Below are 23,423 nucleotides of genomic sequence, written 5' to 3'. Positions count from 1 at the left end.
TCCAGTTCACCGTGGAAATCAGTTCACCATGGGAGTCAGGTTCACTATGGAAGTCCAGTTCACCATGGAAGTCCAGTTCACCATGGAAGTCCAGTTCACCGTGGAAGTCAGTTCACCATGGGAGTCCAGTTCACCATGGAAGTCCAGTTCACCATGGAAGTCCAGTTCACCATGGAAGTCCAGTTCACCATGGAAGTCCAGTTCACCGTGGAAGTCAGTTCACCATGGGAGTCCAGTTCACCATGGAAGTCCAGTTTACTATGGGAGTCCAGTTCACCGTGGAAGTCAGTTTACCATGGGAGTCCAGTTCACCATGGGCAGTGGTTAGTAACCTGCGTCTCATTAAGGACTGCATCGTAACCGTTATTTATTAAAGGCCACCGGTCTCGTATTCACCACCGCGGTGCATTGCGGCTCTTGAAAATATTGTTTTATTTTAATACCTAAAGTATACCGAATTCGAATATATTTTTTAATCTTCTCATGAGTTTGATTGCCGACCCCTTGTTGTGGTTTAATACCGGGAAGGCGTGGGGGGAGGGGCGGCAGTGTGCGGTTCGTGTCCCGGCTCACCAACCCCACCTGCTGGCCAGGATCTGGCTGGTGGAGGTAAATTTTGTCTCTGGGTTAAGCTGCACAAGTGAAGTGTCAAAGGAAAGGGGGGGGGCACCTCTCTCTCTCCTTGTGTGGCTATTTATAGCCCGGAGCCATGACGTCTCGCTACAGTACATCCTTCGCGGCCGCAGTGCTGCGGGCGGTAACGGTAAGAAGAGCCGCTCTCTAACTATCTAACATCATCATCTCCATCATCATCAACATCATTGGATACGTTGTGCTTGTTTGTTTCCGTCTGATGCCGCCTCCTTTGGAATTGTTTTAAGCGGCGACGATCCTTGTACCGTCGCCGCTGTGAAGATTTCTGCGTCGTTACGAATGCTTTTGAGCGTAAACCAGCCCCGGTTATATAGCCTTGGTTCTTTCGGTAAAGTCACCACGTAGAAGGGAAACAATCAAATAATAAAAATATAAAACAATAAAATTCTCACGACGTTTCGACTGCAACACAAGAAGCAATCATCATCAGGTGTGAAAACCACAGCAAGAAAATTTGAAAAAAGTGGCGGTTTTTTATTTTAAAATTTTCTTGCTGTGGCTTTCACATCTGATGATGATTGCTTCTTGTGTTGCGGTCGAAACGTCGTGAGAATTTTATTGTTTTATATTTTTTATTATTTTATTGCTTTATATTTTTACTATTTTATTGTTTCCCTTCTACGTGGTGACTTTACCGAAAGAACCAAGAATATGAATCCCCGCAGTCACGAAAGCTTTAAATCAAAATTCAGCCCCGGTTACTTACGCCAGAAGATCGATTATTGATCCGGCCGATGTTAACTCCGTTATATTTGCGCCGTTATAAGTTGCAACGTTCGAGGGATAGGTGATGCCTGCGAGCATCACCCTAACGCAACGCGCGCGAACCTGCAACTTGCGAGCAATAGTTCACAGGCCTTTGTCAATCCACTGCTGGATGAAGGTCGCTCACGCGGGGGGGGGGGGGGGTTTGACCATACTTCACCACTCTGGGCGAGGGCGGATTGGTGAAGGGAGTCGGCGGGGAAGGTACCCCAGGGGACAAGTCCAGGTGACCCCAGGGACAAGTCCAGGTGACCCCAGGGACAAGTCCAGGTGACCCCAGGGACAAGTCCAGGTGACCCCAGGGACAAGTCCAGGTGTTGTCGCTCGCCACTGATGTTAGCCGTCGTGGCCTGGAATCGAACTCGGGTTGTACGGTCGCCGGCCTTGGTAGCCAGCCACACGATCTTGTGGGAGTGCAGGATTTCAGGAGAACACTTATTATTCGACACAGGCAGGGGGTCGTCCATAAATGACGTCACGCGATTTTGGACGATTTTTGACCCCCCCCCCCCTTCGTCACACGGCGTTACAAAAATCAGACCCCCTTCAAATATGACGTCACAAAGCTCTGCCCCCCCCCCAAAAAAAATATAAAACATGCTTCAAATCGCTTTAAACTATTGTCATTGTAGTGCGTATTTAATGTGTCGCTGCACTCTGATGTTGTAGGAGAAAATATTTATCAAAAAGTCTATTTAATTAAGTAGAACGTGTTGTCTATATTTATTTAAAGTTGCGAAATTTGATATGACGTCACATTTCTCAAACCCCCCCTCCCCTCGTCACACATCGTCACAAATGTCTGACCCCCCCTAGGTGCGTGACGTCATTTATGAACGGCCCCCAAACTGTGGACCGATTTTGACAGCCATCGTCTTATCAGCACAGTCAGACCTGCTTGAATGTGTAAAGGAGGCGAATTGTATGCTAATTGACTGTATTTTATTACTTATATTCTGCACAACGAGGTTTGTCATTATTATGTCATGTGTTTGCGGCGAACCCACGACTAACAGAGAAGGGTCCCTTATTAACGCCTCTCTGGTAGTTCACAAACTCTGGTTCAAGCGAGCCTGCCCCCATTGATAAAACACCAAATGTCCAAACTGGCCCAGAGTTTGCTTTTCGTAAACCAATGCTGCTGAAATTATGCACTCCCAAAATACCTTTTGTTTGACTTATGGGATTTGTAAAAGATTCCGTTGTATTTTTTTTGTATGTGAAGGGATAGTTACGTGAAGGAAGCGTGGTGTGTGCTTATGTATTTAGCGACTTATAGTGTCGACAACGGCACGAATAATTATTACTTATATTCTTTGGGTCTTTCGGTAAAGTCACGTAGATAGGTTCAAAGAAAATAACAAAAAAACTACGACGTTTCGATTGCAACACAAGCGGTCGTCATCAGGAAAAGGGGGAGTTAGCTTCCAAAGACAACGGTTTATAAAGGTTTGAAATGGGCGTAGCCCAAATGTCAGCAGCCAATGGTAATGTAAGTGGTGGGCAGCGACCGCGACGGTGGTGGGTTTTCCCACCAATCAAAGGGCTGCCCAGTAAAAAATTAGCATGATAATGTGAGATCGTTGAGCGGCCTCCACGGCCGGTGCCTTGAGGTGGCTATGTTAATGTGAGAGATTAGCATGTTAATGTGAGAGATTAGCATGTTAATAGGAAGATCCCAAAGCAAAAACCTCGAGCTCGGTGAGCAAAGTGGTTGTGTTAGGGTGAGAAATTTAACCTGTTAATGAAACATCATAGAGCCGAAAATAACAACTAACATCGGAAGGTGGTAGGATGGGAACATCACAGCCAGTTATGACTTAAACTGGTTGATAACGTCCTTCCAATGATTGCTCAGTTTATACCTATCTTCTCGATTGAAATTGTGTCTGTGTCTATATATATGGATGGCTTCATGAACGAATCTTTGTTGATAGCCAGTGGGTTTGCAAAGTACCTTCGTCTTAGAGAAATCAATTTCGTGTGAGCCCACCGCATTAAAGCAATGATCAGCCACGGCCGAGGTATTGGTTCTACCGTGTTTCAGATCTGTCTTATGTTCATGAACACGGTCCGAGACATGTCACGGCGTCTACAAACAACGTAAACATTCGTGTTGGCCCACATGTACAAGATAAAGTAATAATTAGCATCATTGTGCAGAATATCAGTAATAAAATAATGTCCATACCTGTCGAACCCTTATCAGTGCCGACCTTATTACAGACCAATTCAGACCTTATTGGTCACCCCGTGCCCTTATAAGTCTCAACATTCATCCTACAAAGTCCCATCAAAATGTTTGCCCGTATTGAAATGGCTCTACGCCGTCTGAACCTGGAAACTCAATTTCCCTGTACAAGAATACGGGTGAACCGTATGGTTTTACAGGTTTGAATGTCTCCGGATTTCTGTCTCCACGTAAAAACAAAATGAAAGTACTGTACCGAATTTTTACATAACCATCAGACCCACGGTCTTCTGGGAGTGCACGTGCTAAGCAGCATTAATTCATATACAGTACGTGAAAACGCTGTGGACCGATATACAATGTCTCATCAGTAGTCATACTTGCTTGAATCAATGCTGTAAACTGGCAGAGGTTATAGGCAAGGTCCTGCTCTCTAAGGCATGGGTCTAGTTTGACGCACATTTTAATAATACAATAGCAGGAATATAATCATTGGCGTCGTTGTTGAGAATATGCGAATAAGCAGACAGTACATCTCCTGTACAAGAGCAATGTGTTTGGGGTTGCGTCTGCTGTTTAGTGGATTCAGTGGGCTGTGGAAGATGGACATGGCTTCAATTTGTCGGGGGGAGTGGTGGTGCAGTGATTAGCACAATTCGCTATGAACCTGATGAGCAGCATTTTATTCCTGGCAACATTAGTGGCAAGTGAAATCTGAAGTGGTTCTGCACCGCCTCTTCTTCACAAACCTGCACTGGCCAGTGTGGTGAGATGATTAAACAACCCTCATGACTGACACAATGAGGGAAGCTGTTTTCCAATTACTTTTTAAAGTAGGAAATAATAATTAAGCAACTACATGTCACTCTTGCAATTGAGACTGTCCTTGTCTCTTGAGTTCACACGTGATTAAACTCGAGTTTGACAATTGAAGCTGCATTATTTTATACCTGGTATTTTCGATATTATTCATGAGGGCAGTGGCTTGCACTGGCAATATAACATCCACCTCATCATTTCCCCACAGAAATAACCTGTCACCCGTGGCTGAAATTGAACCGTCACTCCTGTGTGAACTGGCTCTGTGCGGGTGTGCTGACCACTGGGCCACGCGGCCCCCGACTGCAACGAGGCAACCCTGCCACAGATGAAGAAGTCGGGCCGGTCCTCGCACACGAAGCTGTGCTCCTGCTGGCCCACGTCCTCATCCCGCACGCCTCCTCCCGACCACCAGCAGCTTCGCGAGCAAAGCTCCCCGCACTGCAGCCCAGCACCGTCCGCCATGCAGGCGCCTGACCCGGATTCCCAGCACGCCGATGATGGCCGCCAGGAGCTGGAGCGACTCTTGCCGCGGCTCGTCGACGGCGTGCGGCGTCTGAAGGAGCTGGCGACGCCCGACTCCCCGGTGGGAGAGAGCGACGGGCGGCCGAGGCAGGAGGTGGCAGAGGAGGAGGTGGCCACCTTGGCCGGGCTGGAGGCCACGTTGCAGGAGGCGTGGGCCACGCCCGTGGTGGGCCGCGAGGTGGCCACGGAGCTGTGCTCCACACTGCGGCTTCAGGGGGGACTCGAGCTGCTGCTATCGCTGCTCGCTTCATGCAGGCCTCACGTGAGGTCCGGGGCGGCCGAGCTTCTGCAGCAGGTCCTTACGACCGACAACAGGTGCATGCTCGCACGTTGACGTCTTGAGGCGCGGTGCCACGATGGAAACAACATGGCCACTTGCGTCAAGGGCTGGGAGAAAGAGGGCAGCACGCCCTTTTGAAGCAATTCAAACAGATTTCTCTAAGAAATGGAAAAAAATTGCTAAACAAAGACCTCCCGTGTAGCCTGCAATGTAAGCTACACGGAAGGTGTTAATTTAGCTAATTTAGGCCAAATGTGCAAATGTGAAGTGGTTCAAACCACTTTACACAAACAGTAAGCCAGAACCGAACCTTTCAAACCCATTTGGACCGATTGAACCGTAACTGATTTCAAATGTTCTTTCTGTGCACCCAAACCGCACATGAAAACCAACCCCCTGATTAGGAGTGTGTGAGTGATAACGAGGGGAGTGCGAGGTTAACTGGGAGTGTGGGACTTGTTTGCCAGTTCCTTGGATGAATTAAACAGAGGACAGTACTTGACAAATCTGTGTTGGTGGCCGTTGTCCTAGCTCTGTATAATAACTACGATGGCGCGCCTCACTAATGAGCATTGTAGAACTTGGCCGTGGTTCAGCTATGAATTTGGACCGAGTTACTCGTGGCCAGTGATTAAATAGGCCATGTCATGATGGTTTCTGAAAAGCAAGGATGTTTACGGTTGGTGTTGGCCACCTCTTTCTCATTGTGAGGTTGGTGCACCCATAAAGGCAGGCAGCGCAGTGGCTTGGTTCGCGGTCGAGTTTAACGTCATCCACAGTCACCTGCACTGTCAGACACGACGGCCTGTGAGTCAGTGATAAAATAAAACTACAAACCCATCATAGCAGCAGCTGCACATTCCATTACTTGCCCTCTAAGCCGGGACGTTTTGCCTGCCAATGCGATAACGGTGCAATAATTTTAAACATTAATAGTTGACGCTTCTCTCATTAATAGCTTACTTGCTGTGGAATTGTTTATCTACAGATACAAAAAAAAATCTGCTGCGTAATGCACTATCCGTTTCTAATTGTGAGCGATTTGATCACTGTTAGCGAGAACAATCTGCTTGTGTACTGGACTGGCTCGCCAAATTTGTTTTACAACTGAGGTTGAGTGAAAGTATAAAACTGTAAAATAATGTCAGGAGTGATTGTTGGAACCAGGCCATGGGCGCACGGGAATTTAAGCTACACTATACTGTACTAGAAAAGGCACAAGGCCAACGAGGAATAATGGGATTCTAAAACCAGCCAAGCGTATTGTCAGCAAGTGGCCTCGCCAGGGCCAATGCTTGGAATACGTCCATAATTGGAAGCATACTGTACAATACAGTATAGTGTATAAATGTAACCGTATCTCAAGACTGTAAATACAGTCGGCCATGTGCATTGGAAGGAAAAAAAGTCACACATACTGTATGTATTTTTTCAGCCGAGAAGAAGAGGAAGTTCTTACACTTGGACTTCAATGACAGCAGGGAGTTGGCAGGATGGAAAGCTGGGGTGGGGAAGTTCTAAACTGCAAGAGCAGCAGAGCAAGAACGACTTCCCACAGAATAAAGGTTCACTTGAAACTATAATAGATCCCTTGGTTGCTGTAGCGGAGAGTGTGAAGAGGTGTAGAGTGAGAAGAGGTAGATAAGGGCTAGTCCATAGGCAATCTTGAAGATTCCAAGGGTGATCATACAATTGAGCCAGGCCTGAATTGGGAGCCAGTGGCAGGATCGGAATATCGGGGTAATGTGGTCACGATTTACGGGTGTGGGTGAGAAGTCTTGTAGCACCATTTAGTGTTTACCTACATGAGAAGTCACACCACCATCCACAGCAGAAGAACATCCTCATCAAGATACTTATGCACCGAGCAAGAGTGGCCCATGCAGAGCACATAGAGGTGGAAATGTAACATGTCAAACGAGCATAAAATATAACAGCTATAGGCCAACAACAGACTACAAGGGCATCTAGATTGATGCCTCCGAATCATTAACGGTATAGTTAAAGCTATAAAACTACATCTGTGAAACCTAACTGCAGGCACCATGGGTCAAATTGCTAGGATCCTAAACAAACATAACATCAAAGTTAGGTTTAACACCAGTCAACAATGTGCAACAGTTTGCAACAATGTGCGACAGTCTTGAAAAGTCTCAAGCCACCAGTGAGGAGCTTTATTGCTCAGTACATTTTACACGAATAAAATATTCTTAGTAAATGTGACAATTACAAGGATTTTGGCATAAAACTACCATGTAGCCTTACCCAAAAACATACGAATTTTTTTTTAAAACCTACATTTTAAGTTACCATTTGGGATTATCTGAATTTTGGAGGTGAAGGATTTGGGAAGATCATAGCAGAGAGAGTTACAGTAATTGAGTCAGGGTGTGATGAGACCACGGATGCGGGTCTCAGCAGCAGCTGAAACAAGGATATGGAAGATATAGGAGACAGGTACGAGGTTTTTGCAACGCTGATGGATGTGTGACAATCATTTTGTAGCAAAAAGTAATGCTCAATACTTTGCTCGACCAGTTGCAGGCCTTGTTAGCGTGAATGATTCCTCACTGCCTCGATGCACTTCATGACTCATTAAACCAAACAAGGGCTGCCTATTTGGTGCTATTGATCCTACTGATGGATGGTTTTGCTGATCTTACTGATGATGGTGCTGTTGATTTATACTGATGGTGTTGCAGCTGATTCTTATGGTGATGGTGCAGCTGATCTTACTAATTATGATGGTGCTGCTGATCATACTGATGATGATGGTGTAGCTAATTCCTATGGTGATGGTGCCGCTGACCCTAATGCTGCCTCTGCTGGTGCCTGCCCTTGGGTTGCGGGGACGTGCGACAGGGAGTGGATCGCGCGCTTTGGGCTCGGCGCCGTGCTGGGCCTGGCCAAGGAGCGCGAGGACACGCGCACGGTGCGCGCCACCGCCGCCATCCTGCAGCACATGTTCAAGAACTCGGAGGAGACGTGCTCGCTGCTGGTGTGCGAGGGCGGCCTGGACGCCGTGCTCTTCTGGTGCCGCTTGTTGGACGTGGACGTCCTGCGCGACTGCGCCGCCGCCATCGCCAACTGCGCCATGTACGGCGGGCCCGACAACCACCGGCGCATGGTGGACAAGAAGGCGGCCGAGTGGCTCTTCCCGCTGGCGTTCAGCGCCGACAGGCGCGTGCGTCTGTCGGCGAGCCTCGCCATCGCCGTGCTCGTCAACAACAAGGAGGTTCAGCAAAAGGTGCGTCGAGTCGCTCGTGCGTATTTATTAGTTATGGTTTTATTTACTCTTGTTATTCTTTTTTACCCAGCAAAGCTTACCTTTGCATTTCATACGGCGCTGAAATGACTCGGCAATTCAAACGCGCCTTCCGTATAACACCTCATTTAAAATATTTCGAAGACCACCGCCAGTGGCAGCTGTCCCTGTGCTCTGGCACATGGTGACTCGGCATTGGCCTGCAAGTGGTCATTAGACTGCCAGTTTGGTCCGATGATTGCTACGTGTGATAGCAATTGAGTAATTTGTTGGTAATTTTTTCTTAATTTCCTAATTTATTGTTGCTGCCTTCAGATGCATTGTCCATTGTTTTTAGTTTCGCGTTCATTTACCTTGACAGGCTTCATAACTACGAGCTCGACTGCAGTTAATGTGGAGCGTAATGAGAGCCAGTAATATCTTGGCCGTGCTCTCGGAGAATAAAATCTCTCGGCTTGAATAGCAATTCAGGAATTGCCGATTAAAAGTGTTCATATAAAGCACTTCATTAAAAAAGGGGACAAATAGTATGGCGGGTAACAAAGGTGATTTTTGTACGGCGATCCCAATCACATCGCGCTCGTGTGTTTCATGAGCTAAGAATGCAGGAGCGAAAGTAATAACATTTCAATCTGAAATATTGTCAAATTAGAGCTGTCTTCCCTAGCCGCGTGTTAAGCACTGAGCGCGTGGCGGTGACGATGGGCAGGATGCGGTGCAGTCCCGTGGTGGGTCGACGGCCACCACACTTGGGGGTTGGTGGCCATGGGGGGGTCGATTTGCGGAAGGTGGGGGGGTTGATGTCTCCGTGGGCCAATCCAGGTGCTGAGTTCGGGCACGCTGGAGCTTGTGGAGCCCTTTATCGCCTCACTGGACCCGGAGAAGCACGCGCAGGAGCTGCTGACCTCGCGCGACGACATGCAGGGCCGCACCGTTCAGTACCTGCAGCAGCTACTGCCGCTGCTAGACAGCTCGCGCGTGGAGCCGCAGTGCGTCGCCGCGTTCTACTTCTGCGTGGAGGCCATGATCAAGACGCAGCAGCAGCACGGCGAGGTGAGCGGTGCCGTCGCCCGAGCTGTTCCGTTTTGTTTACGATGCAAGCCGCAGAGCAACTAGCCCTTGCGATTGCTGCGCGTGTCGCGGCCGCGTGCCGTGCGCCCAATGTTGTGGTCACTGCAGTTTCACTGTCATACCCGCGAATACGAGTATCTCGGATCTCCCTTGTAATATAGTTAAATGGGTTCATCCATGCAACAAATCAAATAAACTCAACATGTCAGTGCGTTGACCATGCTAGAGCTCCTTACTGTACATAACTCTCATGCTTTTCATCATTATGAAGCTCAACCCACTTGTGGGACAGCTTGGGATGCACACCCTAGGTGCGTAACATTGAGATGAGACCTGTGTTTAAGGTTCACCAGCTAAGGTTAAAAGCGTTAATGCATTTGCTCTGCCCGTCTGTCCGTCTGTCTCGGTTCGCAACATGAAGTCACGATGATCTCGTGAAGATGATCCAACGCGAATGACGTGTTTCTGTGTACAGTCGTATTGCTATGAAAGATTCACCCTGATTGAAAATCGACCAAATGCATGAAATAATTATTGCCTACAATTGAGCGCTAAAAAAATGTAACAATGCTGAATAGAATAGCCATTTCAGCTTGAGCAGCGACGTCAGGCACGCCACACGCACGTCCCCCAACAACATCGTCGTGTGACGCCATCGGCAGGCGTGCCACGTCGCATCATGCACCTTATGGCGTTACCTCGTGTGACTCGGAAGGCAACGTTATTCATCATCCACCTCAATCCACTGCCGGGTGAAGGCCTCTCCCAAGCAGCTATTAACCCTCACGATGGTGCTGCGATGTAACAATCCGCCCAGCACCTGCACGGGAGCTGATTTCATCGCTCGATTTCCACGGTGGACGTTTAAAAGTAACAGACTAATATACAAAAAATGCGATTCCTATTGTTGAGCCAGTGGAATACAGCTTACATCATTATCAGCCGTAGTTGCCATCACTGTGAGCACTGCAGCAGCTGCAGCAGCTGAGGGTGACGGAATTGAGCGCGGATGTCGTGCTGTGTTTGTTGCATTGGCGCTGGCGAGGGGTAGCGCCTGCGAGCGTTGTTGATTACTCTCCGTTCCGCTCGTCCATCACAGTCTGATGTTGTCTGTGGTCGCTGAGAAGCGTATTCGCTAAACCACAGCAGGTAATATTTGTTCCACGTAAATTAACATGCTTTGGGGGGGGGGGTGAAACTGATGTATAATCTCATCCACCTCCGGATCACGTTTAAAATCCTGCTGTTAACATATAAAGTCTTGGGACGGCACAGGTCCTGTTTATCTCTCTGTTCTTTTGGAGAGAAATGTTCCTTCCAGAAGTCGTAGATCTTGAGCCTTCTAGTGACGCCTCGGTTGAGATGTGTTACCTCGGGAGGGCGCTCATTCCATTGTCTGGCTCCCAGATTGTGGAACAACCTCCCCGTTGACATAAGGGAAGCTGGTAGTCCGTGCACATTTAAACGGTTCCTGAAGACCCATCTCTTCGGTTTGATACAAATCTCTACGGGTTGATCTGCCTGTCAGGTTGACGCCACTATTTGATGGTCAGTTTATGGGGCCTGTTTACTCACTTGGGGAGTGTATTGATGTTGTTGTTATTAAGTTTAACGAATGTTGTGTCGTGTCATTAAATTTGTATTGATGCAATGTTGTATACGTTTTAATGTGTCCATCTGTGAAGCACTCTGACAATTTTATTGTGAAGGGCACTATCCTAAATAATGTTTGATTGATTATCCGTGCTTGTCAACTGCATACAAGCACTGTAGTTGTTTATTGCCAACAATCATTTTGTTGGCTCAAAAAAGCGCAATCTTTGGCTTGGTGACACAGTATGGCGCGCCGTCGTCTGCTCTGCCACGCTATGCGGTTGATTAAACTAAACCAACAATAGATAAAATCGACAAAACACACGATTACATGTGCAATGAACGATGAAAGTTCTCTATTTATATACACACCATTTTATAAAAAAAATAAGCAGTAGCTGTTACTCATTTGAATTGAGGTTATTTAAGGAGACAAAAAAAACTGAATGAAAACATCAGACAACTTGTTTAAAAATCGATCCTTGTTTGTGACCTCACATCTAGAATTTGTCACGCATGTTGCCTCTTAGTTTGGCAATGCTGACTTTTGAGCCAGTGTTTCTACAAAATAATATTCCAGCTATCGGGCCTTGCTCTGATCCATCTATTCACGTCTGTTGGCTGCAAGGATGTCCTCTATTGTACTGCATTTCAATGTGTGGCTCTGGTGTCACAGAGGGGGCACGCGGAATGAGTAACAAAAACATCTATCTGTGCGGATGCGATGTTTTTGGTCGCCGGTCGTGGTGCAACCCCGGCAGCTCTTCCAGGAGATCGGTGTGGTGCAGAGCCTCAAGCGGCTGGTGAGCTACTCTTCCAGTGGCACGGCATGCCGTCTCGCTCACCGCACACTCACCATCCTGGGAGAGGAGCCACCCGTCCGCCTCCCCACCACCGTGCCATCTTGGAGACCAACACACGTGCAGGCTTGGCTGCGGCAGGTCGGGTTCTGCAAGTACGCTCCGCTGTTCCAGGTGATCCTTGCTGCCGCCATTCGCACATTCTCTCATTCTCCACTGTTCCCCTCGCTTAACGCCTGCCCCCCTTTCTACACTAATGATATAAATACAGCGGAGCTACAAAAAGCTGTGCTCCAATAATCTGCAAACTATTGTTATCTGCGGATTACCCGCGGTTCGCAGGACTGTTGATCATGAAACCCGTTAAAGTATTTCGGATATCTTGATCTCTCTTCCGAGAGCGGTTATTTCCTCCCATAATCTGATCGACGATATGGTCCTCCCACATATCACGGGGGATTATTGGATTTCTGCTGTAGTCATAAAGGAACGCTAAATCATGCTGAAGCGTATCTAATTTGCGGTGCCTTCTCATTGCACTGTGGACAGGGACTGCATCTTCAGGTCACGCCTGAAGTGGCTGTCCTTGCTCTTGTTTTGTACGAATGTTCCACACGACGGGGTCACGATTAGGAAAGCACGTTCACCGTACGTACGTTCTCAGTTTAGCGACATGGCCCTCGACAGCAGCAGATCTCAAGTACTGTCGTTTGCAGGCCCTTTGTGACGGGCACGCGCAGCTCCGACAAGTAGCGAGGTGCCATCCCGTGCGGACACATTGTTTTACAGTTATTCAGGGTTTATTACATCTGCTGGCACCTCCCCCCCCCCTCTCTCTCTCTCCCACTGTCACTTTCCTTCACTGCCTTCCTGTCTCTGCCCGTGTTGGCAGACTTTGAGAAGAGCTTTCGGCTCACTTGAGCCAAAAACGGCTGTCCGTCTTGTTTTCAGGAGCTCCAAGTGGATGGGGATCTGCTATTACTGCTGAGCGAACAGGACCTGAGCGGTGACTTTGCGATGAAGGAGAGCGTCACTAGGAGGAGGTAAATCCCTCGCTCATGGAGAGGCACCGCGACCGCAGTTCTTTGTCATCGCTATCATTTGTAACTAGGCAAGGGGCCATTTGCAGGAGTGGGTCTCTTTTAGTGAAGGAGATGCTCATCAAATACAAGAAAATATCGTCAGTAGAAAACAGTGCAAAATAAAGTAACTATGTAGGAGCATTTGAATGTGTGCATCTACATCGTAAAAAGTAACGTATTTTTTTATTGAGATAGGGAGAAATTAATACATTTGTCAGTACAAGCTATATACACTCTGCAGCTGCCGTTTGTGTTTAGTTGTCCTTCCCCTGCACCTCCGATTAGCACGGTGGGCTACATACAGTGCGAAAGAAGTTTAACATAAATCCAGCTGGCTAAACGGGATCATCGTTGTGTAACAAATAAATGTGTAGTTGCTTAAAAAGTACAAAGCTGCAGGCGAGTTTCGCTCGGTGGGGTGACGCGGCCTTGTGACTGCCGCAACCTGCCGACGTCTCCCGCCGCCGGTGTCAGGTTCCTGCGGGAGCTGGCGGAGCTGAAGACATACGCGGACTACAGCGCGTGCGACGGCAGCAAGCTGTGCGAGTGGCTGAACCGCGTGGGGCCCGGTTTCCGCCGCTACACCTACGGACTGCTGCGCGCGGGCGTCACGCGGCCGTTCCTGGCGCAGCTCACGGATGCGCAGCTCACCGACGACTGCTGCGTCGACAACGGCGTGCACCGCGCCACCATCCTCACCGCCGCCGCCGGGGGTAACAAGCGTGCGTGTGTGCATGTGTCTGTGCGTGAGGCCTGGCCAGGCATGGTGGTGCATGCCTGCGATCCGGTGACGCAACTGCGATAAAACTAAATCGCATGTTTGCAGCGTGCCCACCGCCATCGTCGCCATCTATCGTTGCCCATAATTGATTTTTTGCTGTGGAAATATGGTCGAAAGGCCAAAAGTAAAATTATACCAGCGGCTAGGGCAGACGATGGTCTACAAATCTTGTTTAGGCAGAAATAACCCATGTAGACCGAGGGTCAGGTGTATATGGTTTCCAGAAGTAGACTTTCCAGCAGGGAGCATTGGCGACTATACTATACTGATGAGTCCTAATAAGAACGACACCTGTGCACGGTTGTAAACATCTGTATCAGTGCCGCCCATCATTTGGTCACATATTTACTCAAACGTCTTTAGACGGTGACCTCAGGCAAGAGAATCACAGTGAGAGTCTTGAGGAACCATTGATGGTGCCTGCATGAAGCGCAAAAGCGGAGCGTTCTTTGTGCACGTGTTTGTGTGTCTGTTTTCAAACGTACCAGCTGCTGCGGACGTGGGCTCCCCGGTGAGCAACGGGGGCGAGAGCCCCGCAAGCGGCGACAGGCCCGACGTGTTCATCAGCTACCGACGCGCCACTGGCTCGCAGATGGCCAGGTGAACGGGCCTCCGAGCAACCGAGCAAATCTGATAAGTCTAGTCCAGCTATGCCAAGGGATCGGCAACCAAAATCAAACTATATATATTTTTTAAAAATATATATTACCAGGAAAGGCCCACTGAGCTATATAGCTCTTTTTCAGAAGCGACCTGACCACAAGTGATAGCCAAACGAAATGGCTTATGTGGAAATTTCTAGCAGCCAATTTACTCTAAACCCATGTTTCTAAAGAGAAAAATCCACGTGACTATGGGGAGAACATGCAGACTTCCACAACCTCCTGTATACCAGGCAAGGTAGTTAACAATTCGCCACCGTGGCGCCCGAAATCAGAAAAGCCATTTTTTTCCGACTTTGGTCAAACTAAAATATTTCAAGAGCCGCGATGCATGCGAGTCTGAGACGGTGGTCCTTAATAAATAATGTCATGAAGCAGTCCTTAAAGAGCCGCATGCGGCTCTGGAGCTGCAAGTTGCCGACCCCTGAGCTATATGAATACAAACAGTATTATAATTGCAAAGGTGATCACGGTTTCTTAATTGATTGACAGTCCCACTTAATTGGATAGCAATACAGGTTTTCCTCACTTTATGCGGGTTTGCTTTGCGCGATTTCGCACCTATGCCGCTCACTAATTTCTCCCCAAAATTCGCTCTATTATGCGATTTGATTCACTCATACGCGGCTATGCGGTCGGACGCGGAACGAAATTTTGCGTGTACCATATGCGCCTCTCGGCAGGCAGCTGTCTCATGCGGTATCGCTTTGTGGGTCCTTTTCTTGGAACGCATATTTTACCAGCGCCGCATAGAGGAAATTTTGGGGGAGGGGATAGTGTTCATGCGTGCTCGCGCCATCACCGTGTGCAGCCTGCTCAAGGTGCACCTGCAGCTGCACGGCTTCAGCGCCTTCCTGGACGTGGAGAAGCTCACATCCGGAAAGTTCGAGGAGAAGCTGCTGGCAAGCGTGCGCGCCGCTCAGAGCTTCCTGCTCGTGCTCACGCCCAAGGCCCTCGATAAGTGCATGCAGGACGTGGACCACAAGGACTGGGTACACAAGGTAACCCACACCGCGGCGGCATGCGACGCCACTTATCGGGTGGTTACATTGCCCTGCGGCATCGCGTTAAGACGCTTGTTGTATGCACGTATGTTAAATGTTGAACTTCTTTCGCGCCGTACGGAGCCAACCGTGCTGATCGGAGGTGTTTCGGAGGTTCGTGGTTCAAATCCGGCAGGCCACCCTGGTTAGTACTTGCAGGTGTATTAAAATGAGCGCCATCTGTTGCTGTAGATCTCGGGACGCAGTCTGACATGAGTAGGCCGTTATGTGCCAGCGTCATGGTCTAACTTTGAACGTTTGCCTTCAAAATACTCAATTTGAGATTGCACATGGCAACGTCACACGGAAGCGCACGGTTGTGTTTGCACGTGCGAGGGATGTGGAAGTCGCATTGCACAGGGACCACAGGTCAGGTGCACCTGGCGCAGTTGTGAGAGTTCCTCTCACCGCTCGGTGTTTTTATCCATCCAGGAAATAGTGACGGCACTGCAATCCAAGAAGAACATCGTTCCCGTGTACGACAAGTTTGAGTGGCCAGACCCCAGCAGCCTTCCCGAGGACATGCGTGGAATTCTCAAGTTCAACGGCATCAAGTGAGAGAGCCAGCATCGGCGGCAGCAAGTGGGCTGGTAGCGCGATCCAAATGCACGCGTGGCATCAGCCCCGTTTGAGTGCCCTACTAGCCATGCCTATACAGAGTACCGACCAGGTGGCTTAGCAGTCGAGCGAATCCACGGCTCAGAAAACGACCACAATTTAGAGACATTGTATTGACTTGAGAAAAGTAGGCAGGGGCACATTGCGAGTAGTGAGTAGTCAAGGAATGTAACACATCCGAGAGGATGCTCACAGCGGAGATGGAATGTTTAAACGCGTTTGTGTTGCGTATAAAAACCGTGGTCGGTGGCGAGACTTGTCATAGCATGGCAGCCAAAAGAGGGAAGATGCTTAAGAGAGTGACTCGCAGGGGGATGGAGTGATGGGATTAGCTCAAGTCCACAAGGGATGGCAATGACATGGGGAGGCCATAATTCAGCAGTGGATAAGACGCAGCTGATGATAATGAAATATTTGTCAATGTTGTATTTTCACATGTATGACACTACACATAGTTCGTACTTTTTAAATCCTGACGTGAACCAGCTGTCTGTGTGTCCACCTCGATCCGCAAGTCTTGCGACGGCGCTGACCCCTTTACTTGCCTGACCTCTATGCTTTTGTTTGCCGCCCTCTAACCCCGACCCTGGCCCAACGTCACCCCCACCTCGACCCACCCTGTTTGCTGCGATCCCTAAACCCACGCAGGTGGTCTCACGAGTACCAGGACGCGACCATTGAGAAAATCGTTCGTTTCCTCAAGCGGCTGAGTGATGGGCCTCTGCACGGTATGGGAGCGAGCGGCGGCATCGCTGACAGTGGCTCCTGTTGCTGCCGCGAGGGTCAGGCTGCCGCTGCCAATCACCATCATATGGAGCCTACGAGCCCCGAGAGCACCACGCCGTGATGGTGCCTAATGCCAGCTCTCGCGTTCCAGTCGACACTCCTCAGGTCTGTGTGCCAGGAGGAGCGACTGGGTTGGATTGGGCCTTGGGTTAACAAACGACTGCGAAAGCACTTAGCAGCGTGGATGCTTTGGCAGTCATTATTTTGAATACGTAATATTTAGTTCTGCCTTGGCAGCATCCACGGACATAACTGTCAGGTGTTTCTTTGCTGGGTGTTTGTAGGTCATGCAAAAGCACTCTTTTTCTTGCCAGCCCTACGCATCCTCTGCCAGTACCTATAAAAGAGGGCTGACCCCCCTAGCAGGCTGTGTCAGATGAGGCAGCGGTGGGGAGGGGGGGGGCGGCAGCCTCCATTGCACTTGGTTTCGTGCAATACGGAAGGAGAAGTGTGAGAAGCTTGCGCCATCCTGCCGCTCCCCTCGCCCGTGTCCTTGCATGGGGACGGCACGGCAGGCCGGGCGGGAATGCATGCGGTCGCCCCACCTGGTCAGTTCCTGATTGTCCGTGAAGAAGATGGAAGGTCGAAGTGATGAAAGAAAAATAAATAAAGGGTAGACTGCCCAGCTCTCTCTGCGGGAGTGTGGCGAGTTCAAGGCGAGTGTGGTCAAGCCTCGCCATCTTCACTAGGTGCTGGAGGAGTAGACAAGGCCAAAGAAGAGTTCCTGTGCACGACCTGAGAACACCGAGGAGATACCTAGCAGTCATGGCTGTGAGTGCTGTTAGGCCATACCATCATCATATTGGGTTGTTAAAACACAGCCTCCCTCTAATCTGAAATCGCCTACACCAAACTCCTACTAATCCACATTTTCACCAAATGCCTCAAAGCAAGGCACCTTCTGGAGAAGTCTGGAGATCCTGGGCTTTCATGGTGGAAGATGTTGAGCTAGTATACACTTGTATAGAAACAGCTGAAAATCACCACTTCAAATATCTGCAATAATAAGAATGAAACTGCATGGGAAATCACACATACATGCTATTTTTGCTACAAGTCGTGTTCACCAGTTTCCCATGGTCGCCTACTAGTTACAGATGTTTCGGAATGAACCATTGCAAAAAAAAGGTTCCGATCTGCAGTTGCTGATTTAACTCCAGTCGAGCGATGTGTTTATTTACAGAGCAGTTAATTTCTGTTAAGAGTCACCCGACGGTGCCACGTGGCCCAGGGTTCCCACGCGAGGCTCCGCTCTCTTCTCTGCTGATGACGAGACCCTGCCACCCTCAGTGGCACCTACCCCCACGCGGTGAAGCATTCCCCCTCTGCCTTCCTAGCAGGGGTGTCTCCCCCCCCACCCCCCTAAAGCCTGAGGAATTGTCCCTACTCTGCAAGTTGAGCCTGGCAAGGGCCCATTGAGACACGTGTCTATTATGCCAGAAGGACCTAAACATAAACGGTACAGGTTAGGGCACCAGTGTGTTACAATTGACATTGACAAAAACATACTATGTTAGTCTTCTTTCACAATGTTCGTTTTGCTTAGTGGTCCAAGAGGAAATTTCAGAAGCAGAATAATGTATTTGTACTGGAAAAATCCGATGCGCTATGAAGCTCTTTTTCAAACGTCCAGTAAAAATGTAAAGTCCCCCGGTATGAGACCTATTAGTCCTGGAGCCCATGTTCACTGCTCTTTCCCCTTCCAAATGACTAAGTGTTGCTTTAGGTTAAAAAGTGTCGGTATATAATTATGGTTTTCTCAGAAGTGTCATTCCAGCCAAATTACACCCCTGTGAAATTAGTTAAGTGACATTATGGCTTGAAATAAAAAACTGCTTATGCATGATCGTCGTGTTGAAAACGTCTGCAGCAAACTTGAATATGCAGACGGTTACCTGATGAAAGGACTTCACAAAGCTATATACATAAATCAAAGTACATTGCAATCAGTAACTAACAATAAGGTAACTTACCCAACACTGGATTTATTTTTAAAACATACAATACACACCATAAATACCATAATATACACATGGAGCAAATACGAAATGCACAAAATGGGCCTAACATGTGTGTATGTTGAACTTTCACACCGTATGTAGCCAACCATGCTAATTGGAGGTGCAGGGGAAGGACAAAAAACTAAACACAAAAAAATAAACTCCTTAAAAAAAGTTTTTAAAAAACGATTTTATTATATAATCTTAGCTCTTTCGGTAAAGTCACGTTGAAGGGAAACAATAAATAAAATGTATTTTATTATTTTATTGTTCCCCTTCAACGTGACTTTACCGAAAGAGCTAAGAATATGAATTACTGCAGTCACGAAAGCTTTAAATCAAAACGATTTTATTATTAACAACTTCGTTTAACTCACGGTCTTTGAGAAGTACGTCAATGGCACCTGAGACACGCGGCGCCTGCTTTTTGTGGGAGCCGATTCCACAGTTTAGGGACAGCAGCGTTTTTTACCTACACAAATGTATATAAATAATAAGGCGCCCATACAAAATGTAAATTTCTTTAAAGTAGCGAATTAATTGATTAATTGATGCAGGCATGCATTGTCACCGGATCTGAGTACGTATGCAAAATGTGGAATTGATTGGACAACGGGAAGTGGACGAAATTTTGATTACAAGATTTGACCATGACAAACAGAGGAATCAAGTTAAATAAAATCGTTGAAAAACTGTCCTGTGTAGGTAAAAGGAAAGCCTTTATGAATGTTTGATGTGAAATATATCAAATTGCCACAATTTACAATTTAGCAGTATTTATGCTAAAATTGGCAGGAATTAATTTTCCACCAACACAAGAATCAGGCCGAGTGTCATACACAGAGTAGAAATTCAAAAATCCGTGATGTGGGGATTTTTTGCTGGTCCTGGAATCCTGTGACACGCCATGGAAATTACTCCAATGATCCGCAAAAATAAATCACAGATTTGAGTTTTTTTGCCACACGACTCCGAAAATCCGCTTTAAAAAGTTTCTACAAACCATAAGCATGCTACGAACTATGGGATTCGCGGATTAATGGAGGATTTTTTGGAGTTTGACTGAATTTATGTGGCGCGTTGGGAGCCACCCCGTTTAGCTTTGAGCATGAGCACGTCACTGCCATGGACAGGAAAATACAGGGTCCAAGTATATGCAATCGGTAGCGAACAAAATAGTTATTTTCCAAGCCCTGGATTTCAAATACACATTGTATGCACCTGCGCCATGAGCAGTGATGTAGCCTGCGTCTCGATCACAGTTTACGACCGCGGTGGCCGTGTTGAAAGTGATAAAGATGCATGGTTTGCAATATTTTTCTGTTCTTCCTGCTGGACATGCTGCATTTCACATAGGGTGCCATATCCCGAAGTGCAATGTCAGCCGTAATTGACGTGTATCCCAGGGTTGTTTTAAGAATACATTACCATGAAGCTGAAAGTGGTAATATATATTTTAAAACTCACCACCTTCCATCAACACTGCCCCATAACAAAATTATTCTGAAATGTTATTTGGTTGTACATGTTTCCCTAATAGGGTAGTGTTAATTTTGAAGGTGGTGAGTTCATTTCATTTTACTTTTATGGCTATTTTTTGTTGGTGCCTGGTCCATTCCAGCCTATGACACATGTATGTTCCTTGCTGTTTGTGCTTGACGTTTGGATATGAACAGTTTGTTATACTTGAATATGAAGTACATGAAGATGATTTCAAAAGACCCGCAGTCCACTCTTTCATTGAGCTCAAGTGAAAGTCTTGGTCCCAGCCATCGTATCCACACAGATTTGCATAATAGACCCTGCCAGTATTATGAAAGTAATCACATTTAAGTAATAATAAAGTAGTAATAATCTAAGAGTAATTATCTAAATTACGTGAGTCACCTTGCAGAAATGTACTCGTTTGAGTTTCCAGAGTAATAAAATACAAAAGGTGATTTAAAGACAGAGAAATTGTCACCATTAGTCCTATCATACCATGCATGTAACGTGATGTACACTTAAAATGCACAGCCTTATGAATAGGTTTCCCCTTTTTTCTGGTAACAAAACAGGTGTTAAGATGTTAAAACACCAAACTTAAACCTTTTACAAGTAATCATGTCCGCATTAACCACAATACTTGTGTGGTCAGAATGCAAACAAAAAACATACAATGCCACAATGTGGCATTGTCTTTGAAACTGATTGGTCCACACCAGAGACAGCTATCTTTGGAGCCTGGTTTTAAAGTGTTAGACCAGAGGACGCCAAACGGCGTACAGTACAAAGACAATGCCACTATCAGAGTAATGAGAGCTCGGCTTGGTGCATATACATTATGGGACGTCCTTTGCCAGTACCAAAATATGAGAATAGGTTTTCCCCTTTTTTTGGCAACAAAACAGGTGTTACGATGTTAAAACACCAATATCGTGGTCGTGTTAGCCAGGAGCAGGACAATAGGAAAACTGTATAAGGGCGTCATCCTTGTCAGGAATCATCAGTACAATATAGCCATGATTTCCAACTGCTGCCTTTTGCCACAGGTGCTTTATGTGGACAACCCTTTCCTGGTCAGTCTGCGGAATGCCTAATGACAGAATGTTGATGCCGTCATTGCGGCCTGGGTCGTGTTGAGCTGCCCTCGATGCCTGACGGTTGCAAAACCCTCGTGGCATGGATGAGCAGAGCAAGGTGGACGCCAATGTTCTGCCCGTCACCTTTTTGCCTTGCCTCGAGGCAAGGACGGTGCTTTGCACAGTGGTCATCTCGAGCCGGGAGACCACGAACCCGCTGGGCTGTGTGGCGGCGATATGGCAGTACAGAAATTTGAATTGCAGAACCCATCTATTAATACATTTTGATCCTTATTCCCTTGTGTGTGTTATCTCTGGGCAATAGTTTCCTCCCAGTTGGAAAGCACTCCATTGAAAAGGAATTTGGTTGAACATCGCCAAATGCAGCAGCCACCCAAAAACTATTCTTGGTATTTTCGCTATCTTGGATAAATAACGAGTATTATTAAGATGTTAAAACTTGCATTTTCTCGTGACGTCCAGTGATGGCAGGACTCTAGGTGTTTGTGGTAGAACGTCATAATTTATGGCACTCATAATAACGCCCTTGCCACAATTGGACTTCTTCTGTCTTCCAATGTAAGGCCACGCAAAGACCGTATCTGCTGTGGTTTGACTCCCGTACCAGTCACGTTCTTGTAAAAAAAAAAAAATCCGTTATCCATATAAAGCATTGACCCACCTTTATTCTTTAAATATTTTCTCATCAGTGAGGTCGGTCCACTTAAGAGGTGCCAGTGGAGCTGGCACAGAACTATGGAACTTGACACTGGCATCACCTAGTACCTTCCACCCCACCACTGAGCCGTGATCCGTACACGGTATAAGGGACAATTGGCAATTCCAGCCATTACAAAGAACATTTTTATTGTTTTATATATATTTTATTATTTTATTGTTTCCCTTCAACGTGACTTTACCGAAAGAGCTAAGAATATGAATAAAGAACATCTTGTTTGTGGAGTTAAAATTCAACCAAATAGAATGCCTTTAGACATTTTAACTGCTTCGAAGTTTAGGTCACTATCTCTTTTTGCCATTTCAACAAAATGCATAATTTTGCGTGTTCTTTTGCAAACTCGCGTTTTCATTTTTGCACTAATTTAAAGTGAAGACAATATTCATTTGTTTTAAAACTACATCACGTTTCACATCGAGTAATAAATGCACATTTTTGCTGCGTTGGCCGTTAGTTGTGTTCTCACTTTTGCTCGCGAGCAGTGAAGAAGCCACTGCGTGGCTCCACGCTATTAGAAAGCGTCTCGCATTAACCCACCCCGAGGGCCCACAATCAGGACGGCGGCGGCCGAGGTTAACCGCATGGGACGTTTTGCCTTCGTTGCTTAAGTGAATAAACTCCTAACATTTTTTTTGTGTTTTCAACAACGGTTTTATTAACAACTTCGTTTAACTCACGCTCGAGAAGTACGTCAACGACGCGGCGCCTGCTCCCACATCAACGCTTACTGGAATTACAGTAATTGATTACTTCCATAACTTGTTCACACGGAGCAGGCGCGCCTGAGACACGTGGCGCCGGCTTCCCAAATAAATATTTAATTAATGAGCCGCCCATACAAAATGTAAATTGATTTAAAAGAGCCAATGAATTGATTAATTGATGCCGATTTTGACACAGGCATGCATTGTCACCGGATCTGAAATAGGTGTGCAAAATTAGGGATTCGTTGGACAACAGGAAGTAGACTAAATTTGTATTACAAGATTTGACCACGACTAAACATCGGAGTCAAGTTTAGTAAATCCGTTTAAAAAGGGACAGACCCCCCCCCCCTGTAGGCTCTACTCCATAATACGGGGGGGGGGGGTGTTAGATGTGTCGTTAAACCTGCCACCACCCGTCACAGACAATCAGTAAGGTTTGTCAACTTTGTGGTCTGTCGGGTGGAGGAGGGTTGACGACACA

General features: G+C 47.2%; 1 protein-coding gene across 1 annotated transcript; it reads left to right on the top strand.

Annotated features, from left to right (window-relative positions):
• Positions 1–641: 641 nt before the first annotated feature.
• SARM1 (sterile alpha and TIR motif containing 1) lies at positions 642–22,676 on the top strand. Its single transcript, XM_032967696.2, has 11 exons — positions 642–763; positions 4,638–5,269; positions 8,097–8,481; positions 9,322–9,552; positions 11,925–12,137; positions 12,915–13,006; positions 13,520–13,758; positions 14,315–14,426; positions 15,300–15,489; positions 15,964–16,085; positions 16,798–22,676. Exons 2-11 carry the CDS (start codon positions 4,758–4,760, stop codon positions 16,994–16,996), a joined length of 2,295 nt encoding a protein of 764 aa, XP_032823587.2. The 5' UTR covers positions 642–763; positions 4,638–4,757; the 3' UTR covers positions 16,997–22,676.
• The last annotated feature ends 747 nt before the right edge of the window (positions 22,677–23,423 follow it).

Source organism: Petromyzon marinus, chromosome 38 (assembly GCF_048934315.1).
Source record: "Petromyzon marinus isolate PM22_M1 ecotype Great Lakes invasive population chromosome 38, UKy_Petmar_22M1.pri1.0, whole genome shotgun sequence".
NCBI classification, from domain to species: domain Eukaryota; kingdom Metazoa; phylum Chordata; class Hyperoartia; order Petromyzontiformes; family Petromyzontidae; genus Petromyzon; species Petromyzon marinus.
The sequence above is the reverse complement of the archived record's forward strand: the minus strand, read 5'-3'. Positions and strand labels throughout refer to the sequence as shown.